The sequence below is a fragment of the Miniopterus schreibersii genome (assembly GCF_964146895.1).
Source record: "Miniopterus schreibersii genome assembly, chromosome: 11".
NCBI lineage: Eukaryota > Metazoa > Chordata > Mammalia > Chiroptera > Miniopteridae > Miniopterus > Miniopterus schreibersii.
The window spans coordinates 31,441,440-31,461,696 of NC_138111.1; the positions used below are offsets into that span (position 1 = coordinate 31,441,440).

The 20,257-nt window shown below is 44.6% G+C and overlaps 1 protein-coding gene and 1 long non-coding RNA gene across 4 annotated transcripts in view; one reads left to right on the forward strand and one right to left on the reverse strand.

The window, feature by feature from the left end:
* The window catches only part of FRMD3 (FERM domain containing 3), a 202,248-nt gene that overhangs the window by 165,456 nt on the left and 16,535 nt on the right, over positions 1-20,257 (forward strand). For 2 of the 3 annotated variants that reach the window (XM_081152115.1, XM_081152114.1), the window contains exon 13: positions 1,514-1,638. In XM_081152115.1, coding sequence (XP_081008241.1) covers positions 1,514-1,638 — 125 coding nt within the window. Of the gene's footprint in view, positions 1-1,513; positions 1,639-17,414; positions 18,262-20,257 lie in introns of those variants that run through there. The other variant, XM_081152116.1, reaches the window with a different exon arrangement.
* The window catches only part of LOC308564215, a 36,601-nt gene continuing 26,730 nt past the window's right edge, over positions 10,387-20,257 (reverse strand). Inside the window, exons 8-9 of the long non-coding RNA XR_013999906.1 lie at positions 16,114-16,233; positions 10,387-15,423 (exon numbers count right to left, since the gene is read on the reverse strand). This is a non-coding gene — a long non-coding RNA (uncharacterized lncRNA). The remainder of the gene's footprint in view (positions 15,424-16,113; positions 16,234-20,257) is intronic.

Sequence of the window (20,257 nt, forward strand, 5' to 3'; positions counted from 1 at the left end):
AAATAGAATAGAAAAAAACCCCAATGAATCACACACAGTAATAGCTACGATTGCTGCATGAAACATTCACTTCAGTTGTGCATCTTCCTGAGTGTGTGCAGGTATTTGTATGTACAGAGGTGAATTAAAATGTATTTCTTAATGTGGGTCTCAGTCAAAAAGGTTTGAAAACATGGTTCTAGAGAGTGAGTTACTTACAGCCAGGATCACAGTTCCTCAGAACAAGGCAGACTGTCCAATACACACATACTACAAAATAAGTAATTATAGAATGCAATAATGAAGAAAAGCACCCCATGGTTAAGCAGGTCCTCACAAATTTCCTTTCCAGCCAGTGCCTGCTGGGGGGGGGGGGGCGTTTCAATTCGAGATGCTAACAGGCATCCTGATCTTCCCCTCCCCACAGAACCCCCGCCCGGGGTATCAGGCAGTCCTGTCAGCTAGCCTGAGGGACACTCTGGCCAGTCCAAAATGGCAATTATGTCAAGCCAGGCTTGCAGTTAGTTTTAAACCTGAACATCCCTTCAGGGTGCCACTCGAGGTGCTCTAAGGCAGACAGGAATGGATAGGTCAGCCTCTGCCCTTAAGGAGCTTATCAAGGTGGGGCTCATTATGAGGAGTCCACCCGTAACTGCAGAGGGACTGGTGACCAATTGTGGCAAGTTGTAAGAGAAGGGGTGTCAATGAGAAAAAGAGAGTGTACTGTGAGGCCAATCCAGGAGGGCGTTAAGGGGAAGGAGACATTTGATACTGTCTTTGAAGGATAGGCTGGCTTTGGTTTTGAAGGGAAACATGGGGAGGGGGGCTCAAACACCCATCAGAGGTGCCCCCTCCCTCTCTGTCAGGCCAGACAGCTTGTCTCCTGCAGCAGGCAGTATATGGGTTTCCCAGCTGCCTCCCAATAGTCTCGATGAGACATCTGCATGGTTGCCTTGCCATCTGCTGCCTGTCATAGCCACTGACACATGTGTGTGATCTTTTCAGAAGAAAACAGAGCTGGATTCTGTGGCTGGCTGGGGTCTGGGGCAGGAACTTGAATGGGGATGTTAACATTCATATTAAACATTGGACATCCAGTGACACTACAATAGCTCGTAGCTATGGAACATCTGTGCCATCTGCCTGGTAGAGGATTTTTGGTTTTGTTTTTTTTTTGGTGTTTTTTTGGTGGTTGTTAAATTAGTTTGAGCCATGCCCTTTAATCACTTTTCTGTCTAGCTCAATGATACTTGCCTTTCATGCCTTTTTCAGATGCCTGTGCTGTCATCTAGCATGCCCTGGTCTGGTGACATATGGGGAAATACATTTGCTTCACTGTGTTGCATTAGAACACACGGACATTTTGTCAGGGCCTTAAGGATAAAAAGGACCATGTGTCTCGGGTGTTATGTGGTCTTTCACTGGCCTCACCTGCTGTGAGAGTCCAGAGGCAGTTCCCAGCTTGCAGAGCCGACTGACATGGAGGCTGGGGTTTGCAATAGAAACGGACTCCATCTGGCTTGTCTGTTTTCAGAGCCAACATTACCCAGAGCCGCAGTTCCCACTCCTTGAACAAACAGCTCATCATTAACATGGAGCCCCTGCAGCCCTTGCTGCCTCCCCCCAGCGAGCAGGAAGAGGACCTTCCCCTGGGTGAGGGTAAGTACGTGTCCTTCCAGAGGCCACCGTCGCAGGCTGGCCCTGGAGGGATGAGCGAGGCACCGGTCCTGGGTACGTTGGGCAGTGGTTGGGGCAGGGGTTGGAATAATCATAAACTGTGGTTTTAGTAAGTAAGCTGTTTGCAGCTGGAAGACTGCATTGTACTGAGAGTTCTATCAGTTTCTCCTGGAGAGAGTTCACTGGTACAAATATCCCTAAAATTACATCTGAAAACAGTAGTAGCGTTAGACCTGCCCTGCCCAATATAGTAGCCACTAGCCGTGTGTGGCTATTTAAAACTGAGTTCCCTTTTAGTACTGTTAGAATGTCTGACATAGAATTGGTAGGCAGAGGAATGAATGGATGAGACTGGCAGGCACAGGGAGTTGTGGGCGGCCTGGTCCACCTGCATTGGTTATTTGTGTGGCTTTGGGGAAGAGGGGTTAGGGGAACAGTGAGAGGTGAGGCAAAAGGTTAGAAAAGGGCCAGATTGTGATGGTCTCACATGACTTGGAGAGTTTAGACTTTAACCTGAGGGCAGTTGGGAGGCCCTGGAGGATTTCAAGCATGGGAATAAGCTGATTGGAATTGTGTTCTGTGTCACTTGTGGTTGCAGAGGGCAGATGGGAGGTGGGTATGACTGGAGCAATTTTTCAACCTCTGAAGTATTGACCTTTTGAGCTGGATAATTCTTTGTTGGGGGCTGGCTCATGCATTGTACAATGTTTAGTAGTACCCCTGGCTTCTACCCAGATGCCAGTAGTACCCCACCAGTCCTGACAACCAAAAATGTCTCCAGGTATTGCCAGATGTCCCCTGAGAACAAACTAACTCCCTGGTTGAGAATCACTGGGTTGGAGGCGCGGAGACCAAACAGGAACCATTGCACTAGGCCAGGGAATAGATCAACAAGAAGTGAACTGAGGCAGTGAGAGAGGGGCTCAGGAGGAGGCTGGGGGTTCAAGCTAATAAGCTGCAGACCTGTCGAGATGGGGTCACTGATTACATGGCAGACATGCAGCTGCGGACTCCTGTCCGGGTTTTGCCACGTCTCCCAGACTTTGAGAGTGAAAAGGCTTCAACCTCTTTAAGATGAGACACTTGAGACACAGGAGGGTTTAAGGCAGTATCACACGGGGAGTCAGTGGCAAAACTGATTTTGTTTGGATGTCAGAAATACCTCTTGTTTAGGAAGGTACTGCGCATTGCTGCACTGAGTGTCAAACACGGAGTGAAGGAGACACGGACGGCAGGACAGCACCGCTCACTTTGACGTCTCTGCTCTCCATCTCTATATGGTGGCTCAGATTCTTATTTGGGAGAATTTCAAATCACACATTCTGGCTACTGGATTCATCAAAAGGTTAAGGTTGGCAGTGTGAGACCTATTAAAGGAGTCATCTGATTAGGAATTTTAAAAAAATCAGGCTGGGAGAAGAATGAACGTCTTACCCTGATCCTTGGAGGCCCCACATCTATGAAGTCATGGAAGGTCCTGCCCAGTGTTACATGAGAGCCCTGGTGGTGGCATCTTTTCTTGACCATGACTCTCCAGGGTCAGCACCCCCCATTTGTCTGACATGAGTCTTCTGTTCTTCCCAGAACTTCAAGTTTCTCAAAAATAGCTGGGCAGAGCATGATTGCCCAGAGGGGCCCAGTGGCATTCTGGGAGAGCGTGTGACCCCCCTCACCCACATGACAGCTGGAGGATTAGCTCTGAGGTCGGCTGTGTCTTGATAGAGAGAAAACAAAATCAGTTCCTAGGCACCACTAGGCAACAGGGAAGATTTTAGTGTTATCCCTAAGTTGCTCAGTTACAGAATCTGAGTAGATTAGTGCTGTGGAGAACTTTGGATGAGATTGGCAAACTGTTGAAAACTGCCGCTTAGAGCTTTTGAAAGATTTGGGAGAAGAAAACATTGAGGGTGGGAATTGCTCTGGGTGAGAATTGCATTTTAAGGAGTCATTTATCTGAATAAATCCACATGCAAAATGGAGTAGGGTCTTCATAGTGTAGGTAGGAAAATGCTTACATGGTTTATTGGTGGAGTGTATTTTTCATTATGGAAAAATGCTGGGTCATGGTAGAGAGAATGAAACTAATCATGTGAGACTTGCTAGTTGGAGATTACTGAATGCCCAGTGAAGATCAACCTATCTACCAGAGCAGTGGCACAGGCTGGCAGAATTAAGCAGGCAGGACACCATACTTTCTTCCCCTTGGTAGATAAGACTAAATAAGAGTTGAAAATGTTTGACACCTTCCTACTAGAGTAATGGAAACACAAGAACTTCTACAAAAGAGTGTCTTGCGGATGGCAACGTGGTTGGGTGGAGAGAGGCTCGAACTGCACTGTGTGTGACTGAGAAAATGTCTATATCAAAGAACAGATGGAAATTAAGGAGGTGGTAAAACTGACTCTCCCAAGCCACTCTGTAGCACTCTCCCTGTGAATGTTGGTGTGTGTGAGTCATAGGTGTGGCTCCCTGTGCATGGGAGGGGCAGTGGGGTGTTTAAAGGGTCCTGCACAGTGTTTGGCCCTAACAGGTTAAGGTGGCATCGGGAAACCCTCGAAAGTCTGTAAGTGAAACTGTGAAGGCATTTTGAGCAGATAAAAGGAGTATTGCCCTCAGCCTTCAAGCATGCCTTACTCCTGACCTCACCCACCCTCCACCCCAGCACGTAAGAGGCCACTTGTGGGGCCAACTGCATTTGCCCATGGGAGGGCCTTCCCACATCTTACCCGCAGAGCCTTCCACACGCGCACAGCTGCTCCAGTCCCCGCGCTGGTGAAGGGTGACAGCCCAAGGCTGCTATGGTTACTCGGACTGTGAATTCCTTCGCCCGCTCTGCTCCCCCTGGTCTCCTCCGGGCTTATCTGATATGAAAATTCTCCTCCCATTCCTCCCTTTATGGAATTCCATGGCCATGACTCAGATTTACCCTCCTTTTATTATGTCAGTGTCTTCCTTCCCTGCCATTTTCCCTATGTGCTAAGTCATTTCTTCCCTTTGGCTCACTAGCCTTTTTGGAATTTCTTTTGTGTTATAATCCATCAGATAGTAGGAGCTATTAATGAATCCTGTGGAGCCACGTTCCTCTGTGGTTACTGCTGCCTGGTAATGCTGACCAATTAGCTCCAGCTCTAATTGCACTTGTCCCTGCCACAGGGTTTGTGATTCCTATTTGTTTGTATTTTCTTATTATAAAACAAATTTATCATCTTCTAGAAATTTTAGAAAATACAAAATAAACATAGGCAGAAAAAAAATCACCTTCCAGATTGTCCCATCTCCTAGAGGCAGTCAATGTTAATGTTAGCAATTTCCTTTGCTGTGCATTTTATTTTTTACTGTTTACAGGCATATTCTTTATTATTTTTTTAATGTAATTTTCCCCGTCACCTTTTGTCCCCTCTATGCCTTCTTCCACCTCCACCCATCCCCCTCTGCCCACAGTCACACTTTTGTCCATGTCCATGAGTTCTCTTTTTTTTTTTTTTTCTCAATCCCCCCATTTTAATGTCACCGTGATTGTCCTCATCTTGTATGTACAACTTTTAAAATTCCTGCTTTGTTTGCTTAACATTGAAAACATATCATAAAGTGAATTGCAGTTCAACAATTTAATGCAAATACAGACAAAGTGGTTAATATCCTGAGTCAGAAGGGACTCAGACAAAACATTGTTTTAAGCATCATCTTAGCACTGCACATATTTGGTTCTCCTGGACTTTTCCATTTAACGGCACCCACAGTCTCCCCCGGCCGAACGCAGGATCTCGGAGCCTCCGCGGAGCGGGGGACAGCTTCTGGTTTTACTAATAACTGTGGTAACAGCGCTTCAGGCTGCTGCCTTGGATACAGTGGGGACCTGGGAGCTCTGGCCTCAGCTCCTCCTCAGGCAGCTGACCACAGACAGGACACTCCACCTTTTGGAGCCTTATGTTCCTCGTTTATAGAACGAGAAAACTGGGCTTGAGCAGCACTCAGAGGGTCAGATTCCAGGACTGCAGCTTCGGGTCTTGCACAGTGAGAAAGGGAACCTGGGGACAGGAATACCTTTCACAGCTTTCGAGGGTTAGAGGGAATGCCACAGATGTTCTAGCTCAGGAATTAGTGAACTGTGGCCCGTGGCTATCTCCCCACCCCCACCCCCCCTTTTTTTTCTGGCCCAAGAGCTAATGGTTACATTTTAAGTGATTATATAAGTACCTACATAATATTCTTGATTTTACCTGTTGGCCTGCAGAGCCTCAAACTTACTATATAGGCCTTTCTGGAAAAAGTTGGCTGATCTCTGATGGAGCACATCCCTCAGTATTCTGCAAGTGAGAAAGCTCAGAGGGGGAGCCAGTCTGCCCAAAGTCACAGAGCTGGGTGAGTGCTGGGTGTGATCAGGCGCTAGTTCTCCAGCCCCTGGCCCAGGTATCTAAGATGACATCAAACACACCTAAAATGGCTCACTGACCTCTTGCTAAAACAGGCCCAGTACCTAAGGAACCACATTTATTTTTCAACATATATATCAAACGACATATAAATGTAGGGAATCTCTGTGGCTCAGTGAGAAGAGCTGCTGTGTATTCCGGGCAGTGTTTGGGCCTTTGGGCCTCTGTCACAGCCAGCCAGGACCCAGTGACTCCTCAGACTTGCAACACATTGGACAGTGTCACCTCACCTTGGAACTGGTGGCGAGAAGGCTGTGGACAGAGTGTGCCCCGCACCAAACAATTCCTAGGAGAGCCAGCTGCAGGGAAACCGACCTCACAGGAAGCCTTGTTCCCCTCTGGGAATCATGTTCTGATTTTAAAGCTGAATCTGTTAAATAAGGATTGGCTCACTCCGGGCCTAGTTCTAATTACTTATAGTCTGTGTTAAGGATCTTTGTCATATTAGTGAAAGCAATTCGTGTGGCACATTCCACCTCACCGCTCCTGCTCAGGCTGGCACTTCCCTGCTGCATGTCAGTATTAATAATTAATTGCTTTAAAGGATACGGTGGGGTGAAAAAAAATGTTAGCCAGTATCCCATGAAGCAGTCTGGTCACAGTCCTTGAGGGTTGGGATGCGAGCCAGGGGAGAGCGTCAGCAGGAGCAGCTGTGACCGCCAGAGCACTGTCTGCGGCGGGGAGACGTCGTGCTTGGCACTTGGAGAGGTCAACACTCCCACCACAGCCCCGAAGGCCCGCGGGAGGGGGAAAGTGAGAATATTACCAAACCAGTGTCGTTAGAAAGCAGAAGCTGTCATTTTCTGGATTTTAGATGCGTTCCACAGGCAGCACGGGCTCTGTTTTCCAGTGTTTTTGTTAGTGGGCTGGTGGTGAGTGTTAAGTAAATGTTCCTTGTGATACCCAAGCTTAAAGTGAGGTGGGAGCTCCCAGCATCTCCCTGCCCCCCCCCCCCGATGCGGTGCCAGCGATGGGGAAGACAGTGTTGGGCAGTGTGTGTTGTGTGTGTTCCACTCTTGGGTGCACTCATCCTGGCAGGCCTGTGGCAGGATGGGCAGGGCTCAGAAAGAAGCTTGGTCAGCTGGCACAGGCTGCATGTTGGGGGTGTCCACTGGGGTGCCCGTCCCCTGCCATCTGCAGAGGGGTGCAGCTTCCCGCTTGGTTTGGCTGGTGGTGAATTGGAGGCCCCGGAACCATGTCTTCCAGATGGGGGTGCATAGGGAGTTTATACCATGTCCCCCTGGGATAGAGGAACAAACCATTCAGACTTCTATTAGTAGTTACTTGTGTCCCCTCATAAAATTTCCATTGTGTAGGCTTTATAATGGGCATAGTACAGGGGTGGGCAAACGTAGGTTTACAGTTATAATACAAATAATACAATAATTAATAAATAATAACACAAGAATAAACTGTTTCACATACTCACAACTGTAATCCTCCGTTTGCCCACCCGTCTATGCAGACAGCTGTTCACTTATCTGATTTATAAATAAGTATGAGCAAACTCCAACCCTCCCAAAAAACGCAACAAAAACAAAATGCTTGGATGAACTGCTCTGGATCTTACAGATGAGTCAACACAGAAGAAAAGGCGGGGCATATTTTTGAAACTCCGAAATCCCTGTTCATGTCAAGACTCCAGATTACTAAAATAGATGTGAGAGCTAGCAGCTCTGGTTACGGTGGTGACATGCCATTTTACATGCTTTTGGTCTTTCACGCTGGTAAAACACCAGGGTGAGTCAGCTAAGCACCGCCTGGGATTTGCCAGGCTGTTTGGTAGGTGCTGTGTCACTCTCACTGAAGTGTTCTGTGGTGTCTCTGAGTCCCCAGTGTACATGGGCCGGACTCCATTTCCTGAGTGGACACACAACACAACCTTGATAGGGATTCTCGGGTGGTAGGAGGAGGGCTAGAGAAGAGTGAGAGGGCTCCATTCATTTATTCATTCACTCACTCACTCACTTGATAAACATTTACTCCTTACCTGGCACACAGAGTTCCAGTAGAGCCTGGCTTTTTCCGTAGAGAGACATAGATGCCCTGTTTCTTAACTGTTGGGAAATATGGAGAAAAAAAATAGAGCTCCATTTTTTAATACAGCCCAATTTAATTTCCTTTAGTCAGAGAAAAATGGTTTATCTGTAATGGTGACTTGTGCCTGGAGAAAGTGAAAAAATAAAGCAAAAGTGATGGAAAAACAAATCCATCCTGCACAGAGACTAAGGAAATAGAGTCTTGGTTGAGAATACTAAGTACAGAGCGGAGAAGGCTGTTCTGATGGGAGCCAGTAGGACAGTGCTGTCACCATTTCTACTTGGAAAACCTCTGGGCGGCTACACGGGCATCTCACAGAAACTGCGCTCTCAATACATTGCCTTGGTGTGTCCAAGTCACATGATGTCAGGGAATTTTTAAGCCCTAGGTTCAACCAGGATAGAGAAAAAACTTTTTTTTTTTTTTTTTTAAATATATCTTTATTGATTTCAGAGAGGGAGAGAGAGAGAAACATCAATGATGAGAGAGTCATTGATCGAGCCCACAACCTGGGCATGTGCCCTGACCGGGAATCGAACCCTGATCACCTGGATCCTAGGTCGACGCTCAACCGCTGAGCCACGCCCGGCTGGGCAAAACACTTTGTTTTTATGGAAGGAAGATTTTGAGTTATAGGTAGCCTTGGTCAGTGAGATGGTTTAAATTTTACTCCAAGGGACTTCCTCACGCATGCTTCTGAAGAATGCATAGTTGTGAAGTTCTAGACCCTGTCCAGCCTCTGTGGGAGATTTTCGGCTGGCTCACCTATGGACAGCTATGGAAGGTTTTCCTTCATGGCACTGCCACCCTTACAATGAGGGTGACTGTAGATATTCAGGTCCTATCTTTATTCACAGGGTTGTTTTTTTCTTTAATGCCCTTGGCTGGGAATCGATCCCACGACCCTTCGGTCCATGGGCTGACTCTCCAACCACTGGGCCAAACCAGCCAGGGCTATTCCCAGGGTCTTACGAATGCCTTGGGTCAGTGTGTAAGGGTGTCTCTTACAGTAGATAAATTAGAGAGGGGACAGACAGTTATGTTGCTGCACAGTCTATGGGTGGCCTGTTGGGTAATGATTCCCAGGAGGCTTTTTGGTGCTATCAATGGGTGGTACTTGATTCTTGGAGATTGGGGTCCCTTATCTCACCCTCTTCTCTGCTTTGGCCCCTTCAATTCTCCTTTTACTCAGAGTATGGATTCTTTTGTCCAGTCTGCAGGTGATGGAGGTCTGTCTGTCTTGGAGTAATGGTTTATAAAATTAATGATCAAGTTGTCGTGGTCACTGCTTTATTGTTGGGTGGGTTAGGTTTAGTTCTGGGCTGAAGATCAAGAAAAAGCCACCAAGAATTTTGTGAACATGGGTGGAGGAGAAGCCCATTGATTAATATTTCAAATTATTTTACCATGATTGGAAAACAGGAAAGCTTGTTCTTCACTGGCGTGTGGAGAGAGACAAGCATAGTGGAGAGACCACTGAACTTGGAATGGGATCAAGATTCCAGATGCAGTGTTTTCATGGGCAAGGGTGACCCTGACCTCCTGTCTGTTTCCCTATTAGCCGCCACACAGAGTGCCCAGTCCCACACTGCCATGCTATACTTCCAGCTGCTTCTTGGCCACCTCCACCTGGAGGCCTCACAACAGCACACACCTAACACATCCAACTTAAAACTGCTCCTGTTCTGACTTGGTCAGTGAAATTGCCATCTACACAGTTGCCCCAGCCAGAGACCTGGAGGCCACCCTTGCCTTGTTACCCCTTCTCAGGTCCCACACTCACTTTGCCACTGGAGTCTCAGAAGCAATTCTGACATTCCCCCAGCTCTTCAGCCTGTGGCCCCAGCTTCACTGCAGGTCCCTGCCTCGGTTTCTCGGCACACTGCAATATCTCTTCCTTGTTGAGCTCCCTGGGACCCATCCTCTAAACTCCTACAGCCGTCGTCCTTGCTTGAAGTAGTTTCCAGAACCTCCCTCTTGACCGGGGAGGAGAGTCCGACCCTGCCCGGTGTTCATGGCTCCTGCAGCCCAGTCCCTGCTCGCCTCTGCAGCCGCCTTTCCCTGCCTTCGCCCCGCCTGGCCCTCTCCCCGGGCTCTGAAGGCAGCTTCCCTCCGCAGGCACCCCCTGCTGATTCTCTGCCGTGGCCGCCTCTGTTTGGGCTGCTCCTCCAGGCAACCCACTCGGATTTGTCGAGTGGCTCCTCCTCCATGACACATTTCCTGGCTCTGAAGACAGTACTAATAGTTTTCTTCTCTTTCATTCTTGCATTTTATTATTATTTTTCCAGCTTTGTTGGAATATAATTGACATATATGACACTGAGTAAGTTTAAGGCATAAAACATGTTGACTTGATACATTTATATATTGCAAGACGATGACCATGATCACCATGAGCTAGCACCTCCACTGCATCCCCTAATTACTATTTTCTTTTTTGTCATGAGAACGTTTGAGATCTACTCTCTCAGCAATATTCAAATGTATAATGTTATTATTAGCTGTCATCACCATGCTGTAGGTTAGATTCCCCAGAAGCTGTTAATCTTGTAACTGGAAATCTGCACCTTTTCATCAGCATCACCCCATTTTCCCCACCCCCCAGCCCCTGGTAATCACCACTCTGCTGTTTCCCAGGAGGTGCTGCTGCTTGTGTTTGCTTTTTAGAACTCTTCCTGACCATTAGTTTACACGTCTGGTCTAACTGAGCTCCCCATCCTAGCATTGCACCTGGTACCTGTTCAATAGAGGATGGATGGATGGTTGAAGCGAAGAGGGGCCATTCTAGCTGACTTTTCTGGTTCTGACTTTAAGCTCTAAAACTGAATGGGGCTAATTGACAGTCCTGTATTACAGAGTAAAACACAGAATTCAGAGTTCTAATCTGCTTCCATTAAGAGCTCAAGATAAGTACAATGCATATGTGTAATACATTAGGCTTTTATATCATTTAAAAATAACTAGTGGGTTTTTAATATTCTTTGCTCTAACTTTATTTTTTAAATAGTTAAAATTATCCTATCAGGGCAGATTATGATCATTTTAAATATTTTGTGCAGAAATTCTGTAGTCAATTTTTTTGAGGGTGGGTCAGGGAGCTAAATTCATTCTTCAGGACAAAAAGGCAGTGACTACACAAAAACATTTGAGTCACAAGCATGTTTTAAACTTTTATTTCATACCGAAAGTTGACAGATTGGAATGGATCCTTTATCCTGTTTGTAAAGAAGATGGAGAGTCAGGACAGTACAAGGAACTGAGGAGGTTCTCAGCACTGTCAGCAGGCCTTGTGACTCTCAGCCTCAGAGGTTCCTCTCAAGGCTGCTCTGGTTGGCAGAGGAGGTTTGGAAATAGACCCATTTCCTTATACAGAAGAGCATCTGGTGATATTTCTAAGGCTTTCCCAGGGTTAGGTGTGTCTTGCCCCTCACCTGGGTCAGGGGCTCCCCCCTTTGACTTGATAGAATTGGGATTACCAGAAAACGGAAAGAAAAACAAAACCCATAGAAGACAAAGCATCGAGCAACATTCACTCCAGAAGCTCCGTCACTGCTGCTCTCCTAACTCTCTGGAGAGGTTCCCAGCATTACACTCCAGGACCTACCTGAGAAGTTTGTTTAAAGGAATGTTGTGTATCATTCTTCAGCCTTAGGTTTTCCAGGGAGTGTTGGAATCTGTTTGTTAGGATTCTGTAGCCATGAGAAGCCTTCACCAGGCTTTTGTTCTAAATTTATGAGCTAACAGTTCCAAGAAGATCCCCATTGGGTGTGTTTGAAAAAAGCTGTCTGACACTTTTAAGAAGTGAGTGAAGTGAATTGTGTTTTTAAAAATGTGCTCTAGTATCCAGATTCTCTGAGATGACTGTGTATGAGAGGTGATAGAAGCTGCACAGGAGTTGGGTGAGGGAGAATTAGGAGGTGGAATTGACAGGGTGGGTGACTGACGAGATAAAGGCTAGGGGCAGGGACGCTGTGCGCTTGGGACATGATGTTCCTGTTAAGGGCATTCCTTTGTTTTCATAGCAAGTAGCTCTTAATCTTTAAGCCTCTGTTTCCTCATCTAAATTTAGATGTAATAACCCTAATTAATAGGGTTGTCATGAGTATTAATGGACACACAGCAGTATGAGATAAATTATTTTTTACTATGAAAAAGACAAAGGCTCTCTCACAGTTAAGATCAGGATTCCTGATAGAAAGCTTATAAAGGGCTGAGAATAGCACCTGGTGTGTATCAGGTGCTTAGTAAATATGATCTCTTATTACCATAAAGCTAAAATCATGAAGGCTTTGATTCGGGGGCCAGAAAGTAAGTCTCCAAACAGACTTCATACCACGTATAAGCATTTGGTATATGATAAAGTATCTTTGCTGAACTGTATCCTTCTGTCTGCTTTTAAAATATAGGGTAAAATATCACCCTCTTAGGGACTTTCCCCAACAGCTCTATCTGAATCCTCACCCCAAACCCCCAAACCACTGATCATAACACCTTTTCATTTCCTTCATAGTACTTACAACATTATCTTGTTTATTTGCTAGTTTACTTGTTGCACACGTGTAACCCCTCTAGGATGGGACTGAGACCTCATTGGGCTTGTTCTCGGCTGTGATCCAGGGGTCTGGGCCAGCGTTTGGCACACTGAAGGCAGTCAGGTAGTAATGTATCGGATGAATGAAGGACTGTCATCCAGTTTGTGACCTGGCTCGCCTGGCTCCTCATGGAGCAGCTTCTAGAACAGCCCATTGGGAGGGAAAGGTAGAGAGTATGGCAAACTGAAGCTTGCTCTGCTCATGGTAAAAGGCACTCAGAAAGTCAGACCCTAAAGAAAAAATTCAGTTTTAAGTGTTTAGTTCAAAGCATCACACTTAGGATATATAGAGCAACACATCAGTATTTTAGGCTGCAGCTTTAAAATTTCGTACTCAATTATTGAATTCTCTAGGCCTCACCAACTTGTAAAATTTTAAGCATATCTGCACCCTACTTAAAGCTTCTGCAGGTCTGGTAAGAAACAGAACAAATGTCTATAGCAAGTTTCTCTGTACTCTTGCATTTTGAGGGACTGCTGGGACCTCCACCCATTTTCGTTAAAACTATGGGTAGTTCTCAACTGTCCTACTCTGGGTGGGTGGTGCTTTTAAAATAATAATAATCACCACCACCTAAGATTTATTTTCACAGATATTGACAGTGAAAGATTGGGACGAAAACAGCCAGGGACAGGGGACAGGGGACAGGGAGGCAGGACGCGAGAGCAGAGCAGTGTCTGACGATCGTCTTCCCTGACGTTCTCTGTCTCAGCGTTTCTGCCTGTTTGGAAATAATCACCGGCAGCCCGAGCAGCCCGAGGGCCCTGCCAGGCTCTGCCCCCTGCTCTCCCTGGCATGGCTCGCATCAGCTGCCTAGTTAGAGATGCCACACTTAACTGTGTGGGACTCTCAGGAATACAGATGGATGTGCCCTATGCCAAAATGCTCTGCGGCCAGAGTGCCTGTGGAGGGAGTGTATTCCCTCTCCCCACCATGGTGGCGCGAGCCCGGCCGCACTGCTTGAATTCTGTCCTGTCTGCTACTGTAATTCCCCAGAGGGTTTCTGCTGGGCTTCCTCCCACCGCCACATAGTGATGCCTGGCCCCACCTAGCACGGCTCTCATGTCACAGCAGGAAGCGCTCAGTGAAAGCTTCATCTGATAAGGGGATAATCACAGGAAGAGTATCCCACATGCCAGAGCATCCTACACGTTTTCAGAGTCTTTTTCATGGAGGCTATCATAATTTGAGACTCAAGATCATTTCTTTGAAATGGATAGGACAGATATTGTTGCCTTGCTTTGCAAATCAGGAAATTGAATTATACGGATGATTGACTGACTACTTGGCTGTCTGGTCCTGGTCCTGTCACTGAGTAGTTCTGGGAACTGCCTCTGTATTCATCATATCACAAATATATTTTATTTAAAATATTTTAAAAGTTCTCTAAGGTATGTAGTAGTCCCAAGGACTCTTAATAATGGATATTTAAAGTCTGAATTTATTGCAAAGAATATTTCATGTATGTAATAATTTTTTATCTTTCTAATTGGAGTTAGACATTAGCTAAAATTTCTATTTTAACTAATCTCTATTTTAACTAATGACCAAATCCACTATACCTGTGACATGTTAGTTATGAAAACAGCTAATAAAAAAAAGTGACATTCATGGTAGACTAGAATAGCTAACATTAAGTGCTTACTACGTATCAGCCATCCAGTTACGTAACAGCCAACATCATTACTGTTTTACAGACAGAAAACTACATTTCAACAAGCTTATATAACTTCCCCAAGGTTCAGGTCTATCAGGCAAACTTGACAATCAGCAATACTGCTTCCCTGCTACCTGGCAAGAAGTAACTAGAAATGTTAGAGACAGATGGTTTACAGAAAGAAGAAAATCCAGACTATGTAAAATCTTCACTATCTGCCCCTTAGTAGTTAAAAGAGAGAAAGGAATTAACATTCATTGGGAAAAAATGAATGAGCACTGCCAGGAGAGCCCAGAGCCTATGCTTTAAACCTTGCTTTGTACAACTGCACAGTAAGTCCTAGTGCATCGAGTAGGAACCAACACTAAACTAGGCAGTCGATATGCACGATCTCCTTTCCTTGTCACAGCAACCACGACAGGACTATGGTCTCCATTTTACAATTGCACTGGGCGCCAAGTTGTCCAGTAGCTCCAAGTCACTCACAGAGCAGAGGCCAGCTTGTTGCTTTCCTCGAATCTGTCAGGTCTGTCGCAGAAGCAGACATGGAATTCAGGCCTGCGAGCAGCATTTCTCACTGAACTCTCTTCTCCTCTGACTTCTGCTTGATTTATCAGTGTTTCTGGCATCTTGTTATGGAAAATTGATTCCTTTCTTCACACATCCTCTGCTTTCTTTAGCCTCTTGTCACTGCCCAGACATGCATTCCTGATTCTCTGAACAGATGAATCTAACAGGAAGGGTATTCAAGGGCGTCTGAATGTTGTGCTGTTGACACGGTTCTTTTGAGCACAGTGCCTGGAACAAGACGATCCTCCCTGTGCAGTGTCTCACAGAGTCAGTGCTTTGGCTCCACATCCCAGCGCCCTTTCCTTCTCCTCTTGAAAGGTAGCCAAGAGGAGAGGAGGCTGAGTAGGGCAGGGCAGAGGGAAACGGCTGGTCCTGTTAGGTTTTCTCTTTCTCAAAACTAAAGCAGAAGGTTTCCAGAAGAAAGAGGGTGGAAGAACCTTCTTAGGGATTCTGAAAAGTCGCATAGCGAGAACAACTTCAAGAGAAGGAAAAATTAAAAATGTACGAAATGCAAATTGTGATGAGTAGTTGTAGTTAATAAAAGGAAGAAAGACATTTTAAAACTATGGTGAGATTTTATGCTGGAGAACTAATGGCAAGTAAATCTTTGGTGGGAAAGAATGAAAATAAAGTATGGTTGTGGTTTTGTTTCAGGTTTTTTACTTGCTGTTTGTTTTTTGGAAGGTCTGGTGTTTGTTTGGAGTGGGCTATCAGGTAACATGCTGTTTCAACATAGTGCTAAGCAGAGGGACTTATCTATATTCCCTCCCAACAGGCAAAGGGAGACTGTCTCATTGTCTGAGCCGGGCCTACTGCCAAGCAGATGAGCCCACCTTAATCTTTGAAATGCTTCATCTGTGTTACTGCCAATCATTGATTTATCTGGAACAAGGATTTCCTGATTTGTTCTTTAGCATTCTAAAGATTTTCAGACGTTCTTCAAGAACCACTGCTGGTAATTAGTAAGGGAAGGCCTACCCAGTGCTATCCTGGGGCCCCACCTCTGTAGTATATCTGTCTTACATAGGGGTTCTGCTCAAAAGCAGATCACAAGGGGAACTGCAAAGCGTTGAAGATTTTGTGAATTTTTAGGGGTATTTTCCTTTCAAGTTTCAGGTTTGGAAATTGACCAAACCCCATGAAAGTAGGAATAGCCATACTGTACCTGGAGCTGACAATCGGTGTGAGGGAAATGGGAGCCCCTGTGAGGTCCCCAGAAGGGTGCTCGGCTCACAGTGCACAGCTGGCTGCCACCCTTCTCCCCTTTCAAGATTTAGAGTCCTGTCTGTAATATACATTTTTATATAGTTGAGGCCATATTGCTTATATAAACTGCTGTTTTACTTATCAATATATTGTAAGCTTTCCCCCACATCATTAAGCTCCTATAAATTTTAATGTGCAATATTCTATCACATGTATTTCATCATTTTCCCACTGGAAATTTAGATTGACTTTTTTTTTCCTCTATAATAAATGATACTCTGATAAACTTATTTGTCCAAAAATTTTTGTCAATGTTTCTAATTATTTTCTTAGGATAAATTCCTAAAAGTGAAAATTCTGGGTCAAAGTATATCAGTTAATATATTTTGCTAAAATTCCTTCCAGAAATGCTAAATTAATTTATATTCCCATAGTGAAGTATAACAATGAAGAATTTCAGCTGACTGCACCAAATGCAATGCTTTGTTTTATCAGTAAAGAAAAAGAATGTTTTTATTAGAAAATTATCTTTTGGCTGCAGTAGCTATTTAAAGTAGAAAAGTACATGCATGCATGATGAAATTGTGTGAGGAAATTTTCTTCTGAGAATGAGAGTGAACAAAATGTACCAGTAAAGAAATAGAACAAAGACAGTATGTGGGGCACAGTTATCAATCAGTTAAAAATTTTCAAATATAGCATGTCCTGAAAAATTGAAAACAGTTTGCTCCCAGAGCACTTACACTGGGATGCAAGCACATTTTATGCCTCAGATATACAAGTGTGGGACTTTCGAAGTGCTGAAAGTTAGATGTAATGTTTGAATTCTTCATTTAAAACACATTTGGTTTGCTCTGGGCAGGTGGCTCAATTGGTTGAGCGTTGTCTGGTGACCTAGTCTCCAGTTAGATTCCCCGTCAGGGCACATGCCCAGGTTGCAGGTTGGTCCCTGGCTGGGGTGTGTGCGGGAGGCAACCGGTCCATGTTTCTGTTTCTGTCTCATATCCATGTCTGTCTCTCTCTCTTTCCCCCCTTCCTCTCCCTCTAAAAATCAATAAAAACATATTTAAAACCCCCACACATTTGGTTAGAAGTGGGAGCACTAACAGCTCTCATCTTGACTGGTGGTGTTTTTTTTTAAGTCAACTGATGTTAATTGGGTGCCTAGGTTCAAATCGTGGCTTTGCTGCGTATTAACGGTGTATTTGGCCAGGTCAGTTACTCTCTATAAAAAGAAGAAAATATCAGCATCACCTTGAGGACGGAGATTATGTTGTGAGGAGCTCAGCACTTCATCTGGGGCTGTGCTGTTGGATATGGCAGCCCCGTGTGGCTGCTGAGCACTTGGAATGTGGCCGGCCTGAGGCCATATGTACCGTAAGTGCGCAAACCGCACCAATTTCAAAGCCTTAGTACCAAAAAGCCTTAGTACTATTTTGGATAGCTTGGCTTCTAATAAAACACATTATTACAATGAATGTATTTCTTTTACTTCTAAAATAGTTTTCTAAATGTGGCTTGCATCACAGCATTGCTCTGGAACATCATAAAGGCTCCATAAGTGTTTTTGAAAGGAAATTAAGGTGGTAGCTTCTCCTCTGTGGAGTTCCCTCACTGTTATTTATCTTCTGGGGCGCTCCATTCGTAGGGCACTGTAAGGCATCTGGGTGGGTCCTCTGGTTTAGATAGTTTAGAAAAGGCTGGGCTAAGGATGATGCGTAATATTTCATTGTTTGCTAGAGTAGTGAGCGGCGAGTTTAAAAATAGCACCCCCCTCCCTCCTCCTGTTTCATGCTGATCCCTCCTGAGTTATTTCTGCTGGCCTCGTTACGAACTGACATTTGATTCATTCAGTGGGCCCTGCCTCGGTCATTTAAAACAGAATGGACAGTTAGTGAAAGGTCAAAGCCACTATGGCTGGTGGTAGGTGGCCCTGGCCGTGACAGGCAGAGGAACGCAGAGGGAGCAGGAAGCACCAGTATGGCAAAATGCTTGGTCAGGATCCAGACCCGGAGGGGCCTCCGCCTGCAGATGGTGAACCACTGCAGCAGCGATGTGTTTGTCCGTCTGCTGAGACACGGCTCCAAGATCACAGCGAGAAACACGGGTAGGTGCCCTGCCCTGGGCTGCCGTTTGAGACTGGAGAAGGTGTGGGCTTCCAGCTTCCCGCTGGCTGTGGCAGCCGGGCGACAAGCCGAGGGTGACAGTGTCAGAGGCCTGTGCTAAGGATGGGCAGGAGAGGGAGGGAGAGAAACAGGCAGGAAGGAGAGTAAGCCAGCCGGGAGAATGGGAGAGCCTGGAACGGGGGTCCTGCTCTCTGATTAAGTGAAGATCGTGTGAAGTCATAAAGGCTGAAAAATTACACTCCAGGCAACAGCTGGGTTGGGAGGAGGCAGCAGAGGTGTGTCCATTCCCCGGTGCTCAGGAATGACGGGAGATTATGAGCGCGCACATTGGCTGATCAGAACATGCTCCCCTCCTTCCTTTCATTGTCTCAAGGGTAAAATCTTCAAGTGTGCTTGTCTGGATGAGGCAGAATCCCCCTTTATGTTAAAAGCAGAGCTTCACTGAAAAGGAGTATCAGTTAAAGAACTGGAATCAAACTGATGTTCTGCCCCTTTTCATTGAAAATATATTTTGTGGTCCTTGGGGAAAACAGGAATTAAAATAGAAAGTCTAAAAATCAGAGCTTTCAGCAGGAAAGGAGGTGCTGAGATATATATATACACATACACATATATATGTGTGTGTGCGTGTATATACATATATATGTGTATGTGTATCTATATGATTTTCATCTAATTAAAAGAAATCCTGGAAAGTGTCTGGAATTGGCCATACCTCATGGATATGTGTGGAACTGATTTTGAGGTGAATTGAAATTAATTGTATTTGTATAATGACATAGGTAGATGATATGCTGCTCTTGTAAAAGATTTTTAAAAGTACAAATATATAAAGTTTTCCTTGACCCTAATACTCCCAATAGCCAATTTATGTATATTGACATGTAGGATACAGGATATAGATATTTTTTACAAGAATGGGATTGTTCTGTATTATTTTGCAATTCATTTTTTTTTTTTTTTTACTTTATAGCATATGACTTGAAGGACTTTCATATCAATACATATTACTCTGTATTTTTAAAAAATGGTTGAATAATATTATGTAGCATAGAGATACAATAATGTAATCACCAAATGATTGTTGGAAATTGGTATTTCCTATTTATTGGCTATAACAGACAGTGCTGCAGTGAAATGAGCATACATAGGCATTTTTCTATGATAGATTCTTAAGTGCGTAATTGTTGGGTTGAAGGATATAGACAGCTTAAATTTTGATGAAATGGACAAAGCATCCTCTAAAAGACTAACATTCACTAGCAAGGTATGAAAATGTCTACTGCGACTGTCTACACAGTCACTAACCCTAATGTGTATTTTAATTTACATGTCCCCTTTTACTAGTGAGGGTGAGCATCTTTTCAAATGACAATTGTCCATTAGCATTTCTCCTGGGAATGGCTTGTTTACTTTGCACATTTCTGTTGTATTTTTGTCCTTTCTTTATAGATTATAGGGATTCTTTTATAATTATATTAATCCTTTGACTTCTATAAATATTAACTTTTCCCCCCTAATTCATTTTCAGCTTTCAACTTTTAAAAATATTAACCTTGTGACACAGGCATTTTTCATATGCACAGACAACTTCTGCATGTCAAAACTACTTAATGTTTGTATATTCTAAGTTTTATTTCTTTATGTCAGTTTTCCTCACTCCAAGATTATAAAAGTGTCCTGTTTTTTCTTCTTCGCAATTAATGTATTAGCTTGAACTTTGTGAAACTGCTGATACTTAACTGCTTTTAACCTACAAAAATGGCAATTTCATGTTGTTTGATCTAATATTTGTCTTTATTTAAATCTGTTAACTTCTTTGGAATCTTTAAGTGTGTATAACATGAAGTAGGGATATGTTTTCCCCCTCCAGTTGGTTGGCAATTTTTCTCAAAGTTCTTTATCATCGTGTTCAGGGTGTGCTCCGAGTTGTGTGCCTTAGTCTTCATGCGCCATTACTAACTTTCAGTATAGTCT